The 18115-nt window shown below is 48.1% G+C and overlaps 6 protein-coding genes across 6 annotated transcripts; 2 read left to right on the forward strand and 4 right to left on the reverse strand.

Annotated features, from left to right (window-relative positions):
* Window positions 1-2792: 2792 nt before the first annotated feature.
* Window positions 2793-3179, forward strand: F5891DRAFT_1198738 (uncharacterized protein; the record flags this gene model as incomplete). Its single annotated transcript, XM_041368663.1, has 1 exon — window positions 2793-3179. One exon carries the CDS (start codon window positions 2793-2795, stop codon window positions 3177-3179), a length of 387 nt encoding a protein of 128 aa, XP_041217398.1.
* A 786-nt stretch (window positions 3180-3965) lies between these two features.
* Window positions 3966-4583, reverse strand: F5891DRAFT_899281 (uncharacterized protein; the record flags this gene model as incomplete). Its single annotated transcript, XM_041373429.1, has 5 exons — window positions 3966-4078; window positions 4134-4147; window positions 4206-4289; window positions 4343-4414; window positions 4471-4583. Coding segments are annotated over 5 exons (396 nt in total), but the record flags the coding sequence as incomplete, so codon positions are not given.
* A 13-nt stretch (window positions 4584-4596) lies between these two features.
* Window positions 4597-5251, reverse strand: F5891DRAFT_1215732 (uncharacterized protein; the record flags this gene model as incomplete). The annotated part of the gene is made up of 2 exons (XM_041369304.1): window positions 4597-4902; window positions 4946-5251. The coding sequence occupies 2 exons, from the start codon at window positions 5249-5251 to the stop codon at window positions 4597-4599; spliced, it is 612 nt and encodes a 203-aa protein (XP_041217400.1).
* Window positions 5252-6576: 1325 nt separating this feature from the next.
* On the reverse strand, window positions 6577-7569 carry F5891DRAFT_965591 (uncharacterized protein; the record flags this gene model as incomplete). Its single annotated transcript, XM_041376179.1, has 3 exons — window positions 6577-6839; window positions 6873-7158; window positions 7312-7569. Coding segments are annotated over 3 exons (807 nt in total), but the record flags the coding sequence as incomplete, so codon positions are not given.
* Window positions 7566-8635, forward strand: F5891DRAFT_1177175 (uncharacterized protein; the record flags this gene model as incomplete). The annotated part of the gene is made up of 3 exons (XM_041365782.1): window positions 7566-8225; window positions 8264-8531; window positions 8583-8635. The coding sequence occupies exons 1-3, from the start codon at window positions 7698-7700 to the stop codon at window positions 8633-8635; spliced, it is 849 nt and encodes a 282-aa protein (XP_041217402.1). The 5' UTR covers window positions 7566-7697.
* A 6561-nt stretch (window positions 8636-15196) lies between these two features.
* F5891DRAFT_987464 (uncharacterized protein) lies at window positions 15197-16673 on the reverse strand (the record flags this gene model as incomplete). The annotated part of the gene is made up of 9 exons (XM_041377910.1): window positions 15197-15273; window positions 15327-15441; window positions 15614-15747; window positions 15809-15858; window positions 15911-15936; window positions 16045-16237; window positions 16452-16486; window positions 16540-16571; window positions 16628-16673. The coding sequence occupies 9 exons, from the start codon at window positions 16671-16673 to the stop codon at window positions 15197-15199; spliced, it is 708 nt and encodes a 235-aa protein (XP_041217403.1).
* Window positions 16674-18115: the final 1442 nt, after the last annotated feature.

Raw genomic sequence — 18115 nt, forward strand, 5'->3', positions numbered from 1 at the left:
TCTTATCGATGGAGAGGAACACTACGAAGTGGAAGCTATCCTCCAACACAAGGGTACCGGATCGCGTCGCCGGTACCTCGTGTCTTGGGTTGGCTATCCTGCCTCCGAACGAACGTGGCTCCCCGAAACAGAATTGAAGTCCGCAGCGGAGCTCCTGAAGGCGTATAAGAAGCGACTCAAGATCGCTTCAATCACCATCTCATGTTGATCAACAACCGCCACCGCAACTTCTCCTACCGCCCTCACTACACCAGGGCTGACCCCACCAGCGAACCCATCCACACCGATACCAAAGCCTTCCATCGCCAACGAATCCGCAATCGCCACCGCCCCAAGAAATCCACACCCGTCGACAAACAGAGACCCACTACCCAATACCCCACCTACGCCACTACCCAAGGAAAGACGCTCCACTATGTCGGCCTCAGCGTCGTCTGTTTCCTCGCACCGATCCGCTACCTCTCATGCGTCTGCCTCCGACCCCGACCCGACGAGCCAGCCAACGCATGGCCATGATAGGCCCTCCTACACCGTCTTCCGACGACCATCCCTTCGCTCAGTTGTCCAAGACAGGCAACGGGCCTACTGGGAAGCAGTCATCTGCGATCCCCAGTATGCAATCCGACTCGACAACTATCTCAACCGCACCAACGACGACATAACCATGAACCTCGTTCAGGCCTTCAGGGCCACCGATGCCCTCACCGGCGACATCGCCAGGATTGACCTGGCTAGGGAGACTTCCCTATCCACCGTCTCGACCAGATACAACCAAGGCAAGATCAAACGAGCCTTGCTAAATCTGTTTGAACTTAGGAACTTCCATGCCGCCGTCATGGCCGTCGAGGAGGAGCGGGCATTTAATCCCCCTCCCGACCCGCTTGCAGTCGTCGAGCGTGCTGTCTACGACAGAGCTCCGACCCCCTTCCTTCCCCAACTACCCCGCTCTGAATCACCAGAGCAGATCCCCAATGTCACCCAGTTGACCAACCCCGAGATCGACCGTCTCTATAACGAATACGAACGCGAGCTCTACGCTCCACGTAACCCCTCCCCCATCCTCGATGCTGACACCATCTCTATCATCATCCCAGAGTTGGATGAATGCCCTCCCGCATCACCTGTTCTCAACCCCGACGATTGGGTACCCACCGAGACGGTCCCACACCTCGCTATTGGTTCTCCGGAACCCCTTCCCACTCCGCAACGCCAAAATCACCATACTCGTGCACGATCCATCTTGTCCCTAGGACTACCCCTCTCCCACGCGCATCGACCGCGCACCCAGAACTTCACTAGGCACTATCCTCGCGAGGAAGCCCAGGAAGACGCCATCAACGACGCGCGTCGTGATGCCACCGAGACCACCCAGGTCTACCGCAGCAACGTTGTCTGCCGCCAGTGCCGTGTCTACGGACACAAACAGAAGCACTGCGCGCAATACTTCTGCCGCATTTGTGGGCAATTTGCCCCAAAACATCTCACCCCCTTCTGCCCTCGACTCGACGGCAGAAAGATCCTTCGCCGTGGAACCTCTTCCGACCGGTTCTACAGGGACATGCAGCAGCTTGAAGCTGCGTATGACCAGGACGCTGCTCGCCTTGAGCAAGAACGCGAAGAGAATGCAATCGAAGCCGCCTCCTGGCTCGAAGACCTCGACTTCGACCCCGCATGGTATAACAACCAGGACGACTACGTTCCTCTGGACGACGATTAAAGAGTTCGTGGAACTCTACCTTGAAACGGGGGTAATGTTACAAGTAACATCGGCTACATGGCCCCCCTATCATTTTTCCCCTTCGTCCTCGCCCTCGTATGCCTCCGGCTCGCACTTCTCTACCGACTATCCGTTGACCGGATCCTCGGGACCGTTCCCGTCCCTCATCCCCCTCCTATCGCACCAACGTGCGCACGTGCCTTCGGGCTATGACTCGTTCTGACTCGTGCCACCAATGTGGCTTTCCTTATCTTGTCTTATCTTTCCTTTGACTCGTGCATGCTGCACATTGTATCATTTACCGTTGGCTCGTTCCAACGTTTCTCGGCCTCATTCCGCATTCGACCTTACATCACTAATCAGGCTCTGCCACCATCGTACCTATACCCTTTCCGTCTCCCCTTTGCCCTTACCTACAGTACGGTAGCCTTGCCCTTAACCCTTTCCACTTAGTATAAATAGTCGGTCACTCTGTACTAGATTCCCTAACTTGAATCTACTCAATCTTCCCTCGAACATACTTCCCTCTGAAGCCCCCTCAGCTTCAGTCTCTAGTATCTTTTCTTAGGTGCTCATCGCGCCTAAGTCTACCTCGATCGACCACCTCATCGTTCGGACAAGACTGTCCTTACGTTGAGAACGTCAGTGACTTTGAAGACATCTGTCTTAGAAGTCACGTGACACGCGCGTCTCTGATATCTGCCGACTCGACGTCGCCAGTCTCAGTCGCTACACCGGACCCTTCCGGTTACGTCACGAACGTTAGCGGACGACGCCCCTCTTAGGGCTCCGCATAACAGACCTATTTGAGTGCGTAACACTAATGATGTTCATTGAACGATCATAGCACCAGACTCAAGATCCCGACAACGCATGTGACACGCTACCCAACACCCTACATTTCGACGAAATTCGGAAGACACGTAAGGAGCGATCTGCGTCATCGCTTGAGAGAGTACCTACCGAGGTCATATCACCCATTCGAATTCATAATCATATTCATCTCTCATCCGCCGTCAATGACATGGTGATCTCCCAGGACGGAACACGTACAAGACAACAAGGACACCCTACTATGTTTCCTCCGCCTCTCAAGCGGACATATGCCCTTTATATAGAGAGTGACGATGAATCAAGTGACGATGAACCGCCGCAAGATATCGAGGATGTCCTTACGAGTGCTCACTCTCGCTACCCTACCATGAACTTTCCTCAATACATTGGTACACTGAAAGATCGTGGTGTACTGTATTTGCCCACCGCAGCTTTCTTTACCACAGGATTTTATAAGGAACAAATTGGCATGTCAGACGGGGCCGCACATACTTTTTGGAATTGTGTTTCCAAAGCTTACGCCAAGGCGGAACGCGCGAAGGGGAGAAAGAAGAGCAAAGGGAAAAAGAAAGCACGAAGTCAGCATGACGATTCGGAGGACCAAGAAGACATTCCACCTATTAACTAAGTACCATAGATCTACATACATCAATTTCCAGCCACATTTATCTATTGGACGCAATCAGAGTACTGCACTTGGCAGTTCAGAGTGTATGTGTCGAATCATACTACTTACCGTGACTAGTACGACGAATTTCAGCCTGCTGCAGTGCGACAGCTGTCACGATTACTGTCAAGTCTTGAATATTTGGTGGCCAATTGCACGATAACGCGTAACGTCTGCTTATATATTAGATGTCACAGTTACAAGTTTCACATGCATGCACACCTGGCCAGAGCCCCGTGTCATCATAAAATAAGCATCGTGCATGTTGCTGGCGACAAATTGACATGGCCGATATCGCGTGCACACCCCTTGCTTTGCGGCCACTCGCCATCATGCAGTCCGAGACATGATTTAGCCGAGCCCAATCTACCTCCCACCAGCAACACTCTGTGATTTCTCTCTTTATAGAATTCAATCGCAAGCGAATACTGCAGTACTTCGCCGTCCACCCTGCCCATTAGACTACTGCCGATTCAGAAGCTGAAGCGCCACTCGATCAATTCCAAGGCTACCCTCGTCGACCACGACGACTTCTTTGACACCTCGAACTTTAGTACTCTAGGGACCAAGGTACTTTCCGTGGGTATAATGTCGCACAGCCTATATGCCATCTAATGCTCCAAGTGCGCATAATGCGTGCAGCATGTGTCCATGTGTCATCCAAGCCTATAGATACATGAGAAGAGTGAGAAGAACAGATGCAGACAACGTCCATCCCATGCTTCCAAGCTTGCAACATGAGGATAGTGCAGCATTGACCGTTTGTCCAGAAAGTAAAGATGGAGAGGAGCTGCCCCACATCTGTATATTGCGGTAATAAGTATGAACAGGTTGCGGTGTTGCCCAGCTGGAGTCGCCCCCTGTGAAAAAGAGTCATCCTTCAATGCGAATCTGACAAGTATACTGAAAACCGACCTCCAAAGAATGTCCTACATATTCATAAAGTCAGTAGCAGTACATTACGATTCGCAGAAGAACACGACTCACGAGAAGTACAATCCCTCAATAGTGACATTGTTGACTGTCCTGAAGTATAAGTTTTGTTGTGATAGCACTTGAACATCATTGAAGCTATGACGACAACGAACTTTACATCAGGGCTGCCTGAATGATACAATACTTACTATAAAATAATGTTGCCATTCGCAACGAGGGAATCATTGTTCAGTTGCACAAGAATCGTGATACGGCTCCAGCTGCCACCCAGTCGTCAGCGAGTATGTCAGGATACATAGCCTTGAAAAATACACACTGTCCAGTCTCGAAGCCAAATGATCCTCGGTCGATGCTTACTCCATAATCAGAGTTGCAAATTATATTGCTATCCGAACAAATGTTGTTAGGAGTCAACATGTATGCATAAACTATATGCAAGACTTCAGTGCTGGTTCTTGACAGTTTCGATATCGAGGACTCCGGAGCCGATGATGAAACATGTGACACCACTAGAAATAATACCGAGGAGGATCATTGCAAAGCAGTACCAGTCTGCGTATAAGGCGGAAAAGATGCATGTACTGATGCTGACCAGGATAGGGAAGCTGGCAAAGACGGCGTGGTGGTAGCTCATGGTCTGTACAAGAAGGTTGTGATATGCGATTTCAGGGACAGTGACGATAGAGATGCGTGAATTCGTAGTGGTTCGTGTGGCAGGAAGAGGAAATGGTGTTGCATCATCTGTCCCCTGCGATAGGGAGATGTGAAAAGTGTCCTGTCTGTTGCATGACAGTTCCTGAGCGTGATGCCACGTATTTCAGGCCAGTCTTCACGTCTAGCTTGAATGCAACAGCTGGATCGTGGTTGGAGCCAGGAAAAAGACCACTCCAAGATCTTGACTTGGATATCCTGCCGAACTCCTTGGCTATAGTGTAGCTGCCGGGGGAGTTGTACCAGACGAGCCATCTACGTCCCCTATACAGGTGCACAGTAGCCATGGCGGTGATAGCTTCCTCGCCGCCAAAGAAACCAGCAACACCGGAAGCATCGAGACTGAAATTTTGAGAATCAGCAATTGGCCCAAGCAATGGAGGCATTTAAGACAAGTCAGAAGTTTTGAATTTGTCATCGGGCTGCCCGTCACTATATACCTAGACCTGCGGCCCGCTCTATCGCATGTTCTGGAACTAGTAGAGCAAAAATAGCCCTTTCCAAGAGCTTGTGGTGAGCGCTCTGAACCCTGATCACATCCGAGTGGTGCGGGAGATCCCCTCGTGGTGGCCGTGCCAGCGTTAAACCCTGTAGAACTTCGCAAAGAAGAACGATCACGTCGCAAATAGTTCGTCACTCGAGCACTCTGAACCCTGAACCCCCTTCAGAGTCTGTACATCACGGAAGCTCCCCACATGGTATACGTGCTAACACCAGAATGCGATCCTGTAGTAAAACCCAGTAAACGAGATTAATCCACGATCCCGGTTCAAGCATTTGAATACGTAGCGTTTTTGAGAGGAAGCGACAGTTCATTGGCACTCGGTAGCGTGTACAGCATGTTCGGTTAGGAAACAAAATATAACCAGGCACGATGCACGATGCATGATGGTTGCATGTTCTGTGCGATATGATGGATAGTCACTTCGATCCGATGATCCAGTGTGGCTGTACTTATCTTCACGATGGAATCAGTGTGAATTCTGGAATATCCACGAACTCGGGAAATGCCGTCGGCAGAAACCTTGCTTAGGAACAAATTGCAAATGATCGGAGTTAACCCATGTACCTTCCCTTGTCACTCTGAAGGGAATAAAGGGACGAGTTGTAGATCCGAGACGTTGCGAGTGGGGGAAAGAGAACATCACCTGACCGGAAATTGCGCGAGAAACCAAGAGGAGCTGCGACATGAACTGTGCCAGCGGGAGGAGCATAGTGAAATGCTGGCCTTGAGGCAGCCCCACAAAATCATTGTGTGGTAAGTCTTGGAGCCGATTACATCAGACCAGCACGTTGTTTGTGAGAGATATAATCGGAAGCAATGGACCGGCGCGCCAATAGGATATCATTGGACACCGACTTCCTGGAATATGCTGACGCCCGACCTTCTGGAACATAATGATTCTCACCAAACCTGGTCGTCACAGCCCATCATACATTTGGTAACACTCGTATAGCTGTGGCAACTCATCGATGTGAATGATAATAATTTCAAAACTCACCGTTCAATGTCTGAATGCACCGGCAGCCACCGTGTTCTGATCAAGGCTGTGACTCCTTCGGCCTCTTTGATGTAAAGATGAGTGGTGCATCGGTGAGTCATTGATGGCATGTCTTAGATTGTTCAATTCTGACGGCAGATAAAATGCACGGTTGATTACAGTCGCATCATGATAGAAATCAATGTACGTAGATGCAAGTTACATCTTTCTCAGCCACACTTAAGCCAAAGCTTTTCGTTCACAGCCAGTTCGTATGCGGTGCGAGCGTCCTCTAACAGGTTTTCGAGAAGCTTTTGGTCATTGGGCTTGAACATATCTTTCTCCTGGTCACTCATCTGGAGCAAATCGTAGCAAGTGTCTTGGCTGCAAACTTTCTGGTCTCTCATTACACCCAAGACCTTTTCTCTCCATGTCGTCCATACTGGTGTATCATTTGGAATGAATTTGCAGATGATACCTTCTGGTTCGAAACCTAGTTTCTTCCACTCCGATTCTTCATAAACACCAGGAGGCTGGAGCATCAGGCATGCGAATACGGCAGCAGTTGTTCTCGTGCCAAGGCTGTAAGTCCGCATATGTTGCTCATTCAGATTGAGTGCTTCTAGGAGTAACTCTTCCTGGATATGCTCGTTGTCGATTGAGGACAAGTACAGGTTGTACGCCCACGAAGCTGCTAAAGAGGACAAGAACATGATTTGACCAAAGAATGTGCCCTGGGGAATCAAGAGCAGTTGCGCGAGGAGTTGTGCGACGAGGAGGAGCGAACACGATCCAATAGCAGCATACTCGTCCTTGACGGGTACGGCCTCATGGTTTGGACCTTGGTCTAAAGAAATGTTTTGAAGACCGGCTTCTGCATCGCTTCTGCGGTTTGACTTGGTCGACCCCGTTCCGCCTCCAAGAACGAAACGTTTCCTCTCTTCCTTCTTGCTCCTCATCTTAACCCAAGGCTCATATCTTAGAGTGAACCTGCCTCTCATAATGGTAGTAGCGACGTCTTCCTCTTTCCCGAGCAGGAGGACGACATCATCACCGTCCATCAGCATTCCGTCTCCAGGCGGAGCCGTAGGTGCTGACTTCACACCTTGCAGCTCTAAACTTGCAGACCCTATGACCAAGGAGGCCATGCCGTTTGAGATGATGCCAAGAAGAATCATCGAACAACAGAACCAGTCGTATGTCCATCCGCAAAGCGCGCAACTTGTAACTTACTAACCCTTTTCACGGTAATTTCTTCAGTTGGCCTATGGTCCTGGACAGTGCCAGATGTTTTCCGCAAACTCAAGAGCAAGAGAGGCAGCAGACGGACAGGCTAGGCAGCCTCTGCTGAATGCTGGATGTTTCAGCGGATACAAACCAAGTTGCCTTTTCAGTGGACGACGAGGACTCGGAAGCAGTAGTGGAGAGCCCTGGTCGGCAGTACGGAGGACAGAACGGGGTGTTAGATTTCAGGATGAAGTGCACACCTTTATGGTCCACAATACAGAGCCGGGAGGCGGGTGCGTATTTTTGTGCTCGTAATTCAACGCACCTTATCAGTGCCTGTACAGAATATGAATTGGACTCGGATGACTTTGATGATGCTTCACTAGCTGATATCCAACGCGAACAAAGGCACTCTTGCGGGGCTCCACGACGAGAACGCACCATGCCTTTACTGGTTGGCCTCATGGATGCTTCGGCTGCAAGGAGAATGCCAGACACAGTTATTCCTATGTATGAAACAGATAGTATGGAGAATGGAGAACTTAGGAACGTAGACCTCGATGACCTTGCTAAAAAACAGTGGTCGGGTGGAGGTCTACTGAACTCGGTTGCCAATATGGCAAATTCAATTCTCAGAGCTGGTAAACTTTTGGTTGCTTAGATGTCCAAAGTGCTGACAATGGATAACAGGAATTATTGGTTGGTCAGGATGCAATTTCAGCAACAGATTTGGCTAATACTGCGGTAGCTTTGCCGTACGCAGTCAATCAAGCAGGCTTCTTTCTTGGCATTGTTCTCCTGGTCGTCATTTGTGCTGTCACCGATTGGACTATCCGATTGGTTGTCATCAACGCTAAACTCAGCGGCAGAATCTCTTACATCAAAGTCATGAACAGTCGTTTTGGTCCCAGTGGTCGTGCACCTGTTTCATTCTTTCAGTTCTCATTTGCTTTTGGTGGTGAGTAATCCACATGTACGTCCCTGTATTTCCGATTGATTTTTCCTTCAGGCATGTGTGCATTGGTATTATTATCGGCAAGTGCAGGGTTCCTGGTGTATTAGATTCCTGCCTTACATTTTCTCCAGGAGATACGATACCCCATGTCATTCGTTCAATATTCCCTACTTTGCACACGATACCTGTTCTCTCGCTCCTCACCAACTGCCAATTTATCATCACCCTGTGCTTAACCTGTGTTTCTTACCCATTGTCGCTCTACCGTGACATCCACAAGCTTTTGGAGAAGCTCCAACCATTTTCGTCATATATAACACTTCCCCTCGCATGTCTAAGTGTTCCCACCCCTCTCTTACTCTCCCCTTCTCCCGTCTCTATGCGCTATCCATTCCGGACGTCTGTCGGACAACTCAAAGGATGGCATCGAGTGACCCAAGCCATGGATACAAGCATGTTGAAGAGAGCATTTCTGGATGACAAGCTATGGTGAGAATTCAGTGCATATTGACGGCACAGATATCCAGGGGAGGACTGGGAATATACGAGCACGCTAGGAGTCTAGGGTTGGGGAGAGCACTGTATGGATCATGAGATATAGTCTCTAGGTGAGAATCCGACGCATACATTCACTTTCTATTCGCATACACCCACCCTTTATGCATACATCCATGTAAATGCGCATATATTCATCATTCTGTTGCTAACAGGCAACCGGTCAGATGCTGGATGGGCTTGCTGCTACGAGGATGCATATTAACCATACTTCATACATTCCTCCTGCTAATAAGAAACTGGTAGCAACTCGCCGAATGCTCAGCCTTTCCGCCTTCTCTGCATCCTTTCACTAGTACTAGCATGGCATGGAATGCCTATGAGCGAGGCCTGGGGGAGAATCGGGGATGATTTTATTAGTACTATTTTTATTGCGTCATTATTGTATTGTATATTATTACAGCCAGACAATCTCAGCAGATTTGATGCAATCCAGTGACACATGCCAAGAGGTGCCAAGCGCTGCAAATAGCGACAACGCATATGGGCCGACCACGCACAACCACGCACAACCACGCACATTTGCACATGTGCTATTAGTCTCATTTCTCTGTTCAGATTGCGTCGCTTACTAGTCTAGACAATTTCACGCAACCTCAGCCATTCTCAGACTCACAGTGGGTTTTCACTGGCTTGAATGCGCAAAAAGCTTCTATGCGTCGTGCTTCTTTTTCTCTTCATTGATCTATTAATGTCATCCTGCAACGCTCCAGGCTGCCTCTGGCAGAGCAACAGCAGTAATCATAGCCGAGGCCTAAGTAGGCATCGCGCAACATGCAAATTCCACCTCCGCTCCAGTGTCTTAGCCAGCCAGAAAAGACAAGAGCGGGTGAAGGAGGCAGCCAGATCTCCCGGGAGTCTGGCACGATTGGCGATGATACCACTGGGACTGTCGGGCTCAACCAGTTCAAACTCTGAGTCTGTAAGCACTCTTCAGAGAGTTATCCACGAGAAATTCTGACAGCTCAACGATTACTGCACCTTGCTAGAAAATACCGCCTATTTATCGTATGTCAGTAGCCCGCTCAAAACCCGTTGTTCCGTGCCCATCGTTATGGTCAAATACTGGCAGGCATCAAACACTGGCTAGCAAAGTACCTATTAGTCACAGTGTAGAGAATCATGCCTCTCATGGCGTGATATGGTAGTTTTCACCAAGGAGTATACAGCATGAACTCATAGCATTACTCTGTGCGCTACCCGCAGCTATCTCTATATGAGGCGCAGCTTTCCCACGCAACGCGCGCCATGCGCGCACCATTCCCGCGCTTCACGATGTATACGCGCGCGCGCGTTCCCGCGCTTGCGCGCCCTATAGCGCCAGCCATCCAGATGCATCCATCCACTGTCCACCAAGCTCCCTAGTATGTATATTTCCATTTCCTTTATTAGCATAGTTCCACCTTTATTTTTATCATAGTTTCTCACTCATATATATTTTTACATACCTACTCGGTAGCGCTTCGGCTCCGCATGAGTGCGCTTAGGCGCGCTATATAAGCGCCAGCAGTACATACTACACTGGACCTACTTTTCCTACTTTTCACTTACTAGTTACTACCCACTTACTACTTAGCAGAATATAGTAGAAAGCTATTCCTTTACATTTTGCACTCTTATATCTCTTATCTTGCTTTATATCACTACTTAAGCTTAGTTTCTCATTTCCGCATACGCGCGCGCACGTTCCCGCGCCTTTGTACCTTGCGCGCACCTGCGCTTTCTCGCGCTTCGCTTAAGCGCACACTTCTAGATCCTTGCTGCACTCACTTCCCCTATAGGGTCGAACGCACTTGCTTCTCAAGTAACGCAGACTAGGCAGCGCGCGACCTTACAACTTTTACAGATACAGTCAGGAGCTTCTTTTGTTCCTCATTGTATTGTTGTTTCTACAACGGTACCGGCGCAGAGCAGCAGTCTAGTGCTGATAATGATGATAGGCTTGACTCAAATGCATTCGAGGCTGATTCTGCTTTGGGTGTGTCCTGTTTGAGTCACCCGCTGAGATGGTCAACTAATAGCTCACTCATTCTGCATTTCGCTCATCAGAAGACCCTCCGCGCCCTCAGAGACGAATACCAAGAGATTTTCAGGATGTTCCTCTTCCCGAGGACGACACCAATAGCTCGTATGATGTTGATACTTCGCCTATTCTAAATCCAGCCTTGCCTCAGTCTAGAATCCAGAGAGTCCTATTAACATTACGTGACGCCCTCCAAACGCCCTTCAATTCTCTTGGAATTTGCTGACTGTACCCCCGTCGCCCATCGTTTGAGCCGGATAAATTTGTATCGTCCTCGCTACTTTCGACCACATGTCCAACAGCCGCGCAAGAGGCTGATTCAGACACCCTCCCACCTCCATACCCTTTTCATAACATGACGATCTATCGACTCATGTCGTGGATGAATTCTGGCAGCAATAAGAAATCCGAGCTTGAAGTCGCCCGTCTCGTCAAGGAAGTGATGCTAGCGGAGGACTTTGACGCAAAGCACCTGGAGAACTTCTCAGTGAGGGGAAGTTTACGGAAATTGGACAACGTTCACAGCGGGAGCAAGGTCGAGTTTCCAGATGACTGGAACCATACCACTATCACCATCAAAATTCCTACAAAATCGAAGGAGGAGGATGAGCGACTTTTTTCTGTTCCAGGGTTTCATTTTTGCCCCCTCATCGACGTAATTCGGTCTGCTTTCTCTGATATCCAGGCGAGTGCGTTTCATCTTTCGCCATTCAAGCGTCTGTGGAAGGATCCATTAGACGGCCATCAAGAGCGAATCTTCGACGAGCTGTATACCTCTGACTCTTGGCTGGATGCCCAAGATGAACTGCAAAAGCTCCCAAGAGAGCCCGGATGTGCACTAGAACGGGTGATTGCTGGTCTCATGTTTTTTTCGGATGCTACGCACTTAGCAAATTTCGGAACGGCGAAGGCCTGGCCTCTCTATATGTACTTTGGAAACCTCACGAAGTATGCTCGCTCTGCTCCAAAGTCTGGCGCATGTCACATTGTCGGATTTCTACCTTCGGCGAGTTCTCCTACTTTGCTCTTGAGTATCGATATTGAAAATATTGTCTATCAGCTACCTGATAAGATTAAAGATGTTTTCAGCGCTTTGCCGCGTATATCCAAGAGCGGCATGGCTGCTCTATACACCCACTGCAGACGCGAATTATTTCATGGATGCTGGGACATCTTACTAGACGAAGGCTTTCTTCATGCATACCACCATGGTATTGTATTGAAATGTGCTGACGGTGTGTTGCGTAGGATATTTCCTCGAATATTCACATACTCGGCCGATTACCCCAAAAAGTGCGTTCTGTCTGTAACTGATGAACTAACTATTTGACAAGTCGCAGGGTTTTAATTGCTACTATCAAGGACATGGGCTCGTGCCCGTGTCCTCGTTGTCTCACACCGAAGAGCATGTTTACTTCTCTTGGTCTCCTCAAGGACATGCGGAGCCGGATATCCAATCTTCGAGTCTACGTCACGACTAACGTTGTCAGGGCACGAGAATTTATTTATCGAGGGGGAAATACTGTGGATGGTAAGAAGGTCGAAGAAACGCTCGGCGGGGGCTCTTGGGCACCTATCCTAGTAAGTGTGAATTGTCTGGCTTTCGTGCCGGCTCACACGAGTTACTTATTTTTTTTTCAGAATAAATTTGTCGAGAGGCTAGGGGCACTGGGCCTTAACCCATTTCAGATGCTCGTTGTCGACTTGATGCACGAGTGCGAGTTAGGTACTTGGAAGGCATTATTCACTCACCTCATTAGGATTCTGTATGCACTTCCGAATGGAAATCAGCTGGTCGCAATCGTAGACTCAAGGTAAGTGGAGTTTGCAGATTGCCTCTCGGTGTCTCTTAACAAGGCAAACTCTATCCCATCATAGATTTCGGCAGATCCCAACTTTCGGCAATGGGGTAATCAGAATGTTTGCTAATAACATGTCCGAAATGAAGAGACTCGCGGCACGAGATTTTGAAGACATCTTGCAGGTGCCTACTGCTTTACTCGACTACTTATACCTAGTTCGCTGACGGCCTCTCTTCAGTGTGCAATACCTGTCTTTGAAGGCCTGTTTCCCGCTAGCCATGACATGGTAGTGCAGTCTCTGTTGTTTAGATTCGCTCAGTGACACGCACTCGCAAAGTTAAGAATTCATTCAGAATCAACACTCTCTTTTTTCGAGGACACGTTCAAGAAGCTCTCAAGGCAGTTGCGAAAGTTCCGTGACTTTACCTGCGCTGTATTCGACACTGTGGAATTGCCGAAAGAGAAGGCGGCTCGCCAACGAAGGGTCGCCCAGCGTGCTGGACCTAATGGTATCTCTTCAGAATCTAGCATACCAAGGGTGAAAATATTCAATTTGAGCACCTACAAATTCCACGCAATGGGAGATTACCTGCGAACCATCAAACTCTTCGGTACTACGGATTCATTCACCACCCAGATTGTAAGCATCATCTCCTATCCTCAAGGATACTTCGAAAGTGACTTTATTGGCTAGGGAGAGCTGGCCCATAGGGCCCTTAAAGTGTTTTATCCACTAACTAGCAAAGTGGATACTCCAGCACAGCTAGCAAAGCACAAACACAGACATCGGGTACTACGGCGAGCTGCAGAAGCAGCAGGTATCTCCTCCTCAAACCAACAATCACCGGCTGATACTCATGCTTCGTCATTGTCCAACGACCATCATTTCATCGCGATCAATGGCAAAAATCCGGTGTCTTTGTTCACATTCCTCCGGGAGCACGACGGCGACCCAGCTACCAAGGTAAAACTAGGATTTCTTTCCAGCTGGTCGTTGATTCGCTTATGATGTTTTTCAGGACTTTATTCCGAAACTTAAGGATCACCTTTTGTATAGGCTAAAGAAATTAGATGTCACTCATTGTGACCGCATGTTCACAGATGAGGAACGAAACTCGCTCATTATTCCTAACAACACAATCTATTCGGTCCAGACAATGCAAATATACTATACTACCTATGATATGAGGCGCGAATACGATACTGTTAACCCCAGGACACATGCAGACGTCATGGTACTTTCAGGAGAAACCTCACCGAGTCACCCATACTGGTATGCTCGTGTGCTAGGTATCTATCACCTGGACATGTGGCTCGAAGGGGTTTGTCGAACCGAGAAACAGCACATCGACGTTCTGTACGTTCGGTGGCTTGCACCATTAATATCTTCGGACTACGAGTCGGGCATACAGCACGCTCGCCTTCCCAAATTGGCCTTTGTGGAGGAATCAGACCACGATGCATTTGGATTTCTTAATCCAAACCAAGTGATTCACGGAGCTCACCTGATTCCTGCCTTCGCGTCAGGGCGCGGTGTAAGTTCACTTCGCTACGGGAAATCATTGGGGTGTCCCAAAGAGGAATTGACTGACTGGGAAGCATATTACGTCGGAATGTGAGTGTAATGTGTCTTCTTCCTGCTTAATGTCTCTTACCTGTTCGAGCTAGTTTTGTCGATCGGGATATGTTCCTGCATTATACTTCCCTAGGTGTAGGACACCCGGTGGCCTTGCGGAATATTGTAAGAGACTGTTTTGATCTCGAGGCAGCTGCACTGGCATTGGAAGCTATGGACGTCGATGATGGCCTTGAAGGAGAGGGAGACGAAGGAGAGGGAGACGAAGGAGAGGGAGACGAAGGAGAGGGAGACGAAGGAGAGGGAGACGAAGGAGAGGAAGACGAAGGAGAGGAAGATGAAGGAGAGCCTGAGGAAGACGCAGAGGAGTTTGATGACTCGGATGAGCCTGATGACCTCTCATTTTGAGATAGGAAATATTTTTCCGACATGTCACGTCGATCTGATATAATATGTTCTTTGCTAGCGCACCAATCTTACTCTCCAATTGATTCTCTGTTGCGTTACATCAGTAAAAGTGCAGAGCGACCCGTTTGACTTGATTTTAGAACATCCAGGCCAGCATCAGGTAAGCTATCTGGTGACCAGATTCAGATAGCGACCCAGACACAAGTTAAATAGAACAAAAAATCGACGTTTTTAATGTGTCAATGACAGTGATAGAACTTGAGACTTGGCAAATCTCAGTAACAACTTCAACATAGATTTACCATTAAACCATACTGTCTTTAGTTTTTCTCGAATCAAACTTCATTTCAGCTTCAAAACTCATTCTGTTGGGTGTTAGATCTGTGGGAAAATTCGTGGTTTGCTGATTAGTACAGAAAATGTATGGTACACACGTGCCTGAGCTCGAGTGTGGGAAGACTCAGACATGGCACACCGGATCCGACATCGATGAGCAACAAACTTCAACTTATAGTCGGAAGGTAGTAATGTCCCTTGCGCACGGCGTGGCTGTATTGGCCATCATGATCTCCTGTATTTGAATTCAGGTAAGACTTCTCAAGCTGTAATTCTGCTCGCCTCACAGTAAGACAGATTCTTTATCGCAGGGAGTTGATGCACGGAGGCGCAAGAACTTCAAACCTTGCCCAGCCCAGTGTGGGAAGAACCAGACATGGCACACCGGATCCATCGATGAGCAACAAACTTCAACTTTAGTCGGAAGGTAGTAATGTCGTCCCTTGCGCACGGTGTGGCTGTATTGGCCATCATGATCTCCTGGATTTGAGTTCAGGTAAGACTTCTCAAGCTGTAATTCTGCACGCCTCACAGTAAGACAGATTCTTTATCGCAGGGAGTTGAATGCACAGAGGCGCACGAACCTCAAACCTTGCCCACGACTCAGAGAGTCGTGAGATGAACTCCCGTCTATCAATCACATCGTATCAGCGCTATACAGGTGGTCCCGCAAGAAACGTACGAGCCCTGCTGACGCTCAAATGTACACTATTTGCGTGGGCATTGAATCAATTCTCTACTGGCATTTTCATGGTCGACTCCTTTGAATTGAATGCCCCCAGGCAGGCATATCGCAAGATGCTAATTGATCTTTACGATTCTTTGTCGGGAGAGGAACGCCTTGCGCTGATCGCAGACATTTACACCCGTGGGGGGTAGGATGAAGAACCTCGGAAAGCTTTGAAGAACCTCCTTCGAAAACTCAAGGAGGAAGAGGACATCCATCTCCTCATTGACTGTGAGCATAACAGCAAAGCTGCCAATGGCTTCGTGGCTGAGTTTCGCGACCCTGCTTATCGAGATCAGTGACAAGTGCTCTGTTGGGCGTCATGATTCTTAGAGAACCCAGCGCAAGTTATGGTCTTGATGGTTCTTATGACTTGCATGATATTGGTATTTGGTCCGTGTCAGGGCTTGCATCCACGACCGCACAAATACTTTCACTGTCTGCTAGAATTCGTAAGGTCCGTTTATCGTTTATGTATCAAAACCATGTAACTTACCCGGTAATTTGGAGCACGGTCTCGAGAAGCCGAAGCTGTTAATTATGGTGAGCAGTCTAATCTTTATAGTTGATTTATACCTCATTACGTTGCGGGGCTCCAAGGCCATCTTTACTCTGTCTGCTAGAATTCGTAAGGTCCGTTTATCGTTTATGTATCAAAACCATGTAGCTTACCCGGTAATCTGGAGCACGGTCTCGAGAAGCCGAAGCTGTTAATCATGGTGAGCGGTCTAATCTTTATAGTTGATTTATACCTCATTACGTTGCAGGGCTCCAAGGCCATTTTTACTTCTCCCTCCTCTACAGATAAAGCCGATCGTGACGGTGATGGCATTGATATCATCGAACACTCCCGGAGACAATTAGATCAACCGAAAGTGAAAATTTGTGTTACCCCTATGATGATTATATGAGGTAATCCTCGCGCGATAGTGTTCCCCTCATGTTCGAAGTTATTCAGATGGAAAATAGAGTGTTCCCCTTACGTGTTGCTGCCAAGATACAGGTGTGGTCTCCGTGCATTTTTTTCGAGATCTGAATTTGTTTTAGGCTGTTTCTCGCATGTGCTGTCTGGGAGCAGATTTTGACCGAGAGCACAGGATAGTCGGGACATCTCCGAAATCGACAGCTTCAATCGCAAGTGTTACATTTTCGCCATGGACAAGCACGAGAACTTTAAGGGTATTGCCGTCGTTTGCCACAGTCAAATGAAGTGACTGTGACAGTCATATATCACACAACATACTAGTTCACCGTCGCGCACTCAATCAAACAACGACGCACAATGGATGTCAAAATAGACTCAGAACATACCAGTATGAACATTGATCAAGCCGGAGATGGTCATCCAAGTCCAGTAAGTTCGCTTCTATCTTACCGCAAGTCTACTTCGTTCTGATATTCACGACTGCAGGGAAATATACTTCAAAATCGTGTACTTGAAGATATCCATCTGATGGACATCGACGCAGATGATCTAAGTCTAGTTAGTTCATTTTCATCTTGCCACGCTTCTAATTTATCTGATATTCACGACTGTAGGGAGATATTATTCGAATTGATGTACTTGAAGACGACCCGATGGACATCGACAAAGCATGGGGAGACGATATTGCGATGGACAACGATGAAGCCCAGGTAGGCAATCACTCGTCTAGTTGGTTTAAATTCGTTCTAATTTTTTATTATTGCAGGAAGATATAGTCTACGGTGAAAACTATTTCGCATGTTGAACCTAGCTATCATATCTCATCTCCTCTTTCCTTTGCTACTTCATCTTCGTCATTTGATATCACTATCCTCTCCTCTCAACTCATATCCCTTTTCACACGTTAAACCTAGCTATCGTATCTCATCTCCTCTTTCCTTTCCTACTTCATCTTCATCATTTGATATTACTTGTCCAAATCATTGATATGTCTAGGTACGTCTACTCACATGTCGACTCAGTATATCCATATGTTGATGATGCCTCCCGCATTTAGTGCCTCATACCACAATCTTCAGATGTCGTTGGATAGGTTGGTGTTCACTCTCGAGTCGGATGACGCGGTTCACCTTATGATTTCTTAGCTCTATCCTTCCGTATCCTGAACCCAGAATCGAACCCGAAGCCAATGCCAACATGGTCTTAGAAAATGTCCAAGACTTTGCTCATCCCAA

Source organism: Suillus fuscotomentosus, assembly GCF_016647785.1.
Source record: "Suillus fuscotomentosus strain FC203 chromosome Unknown F5891scaffold_162, whole genome shotgun sequence".
Taxonomy (NCBI): domain Eukaryota; kingdom Fungi; phylum Basidiomycota; class Agaricomycetes; order Boletales; family Suillaceae; genus Suillus; species Suillus fuscotomentosus.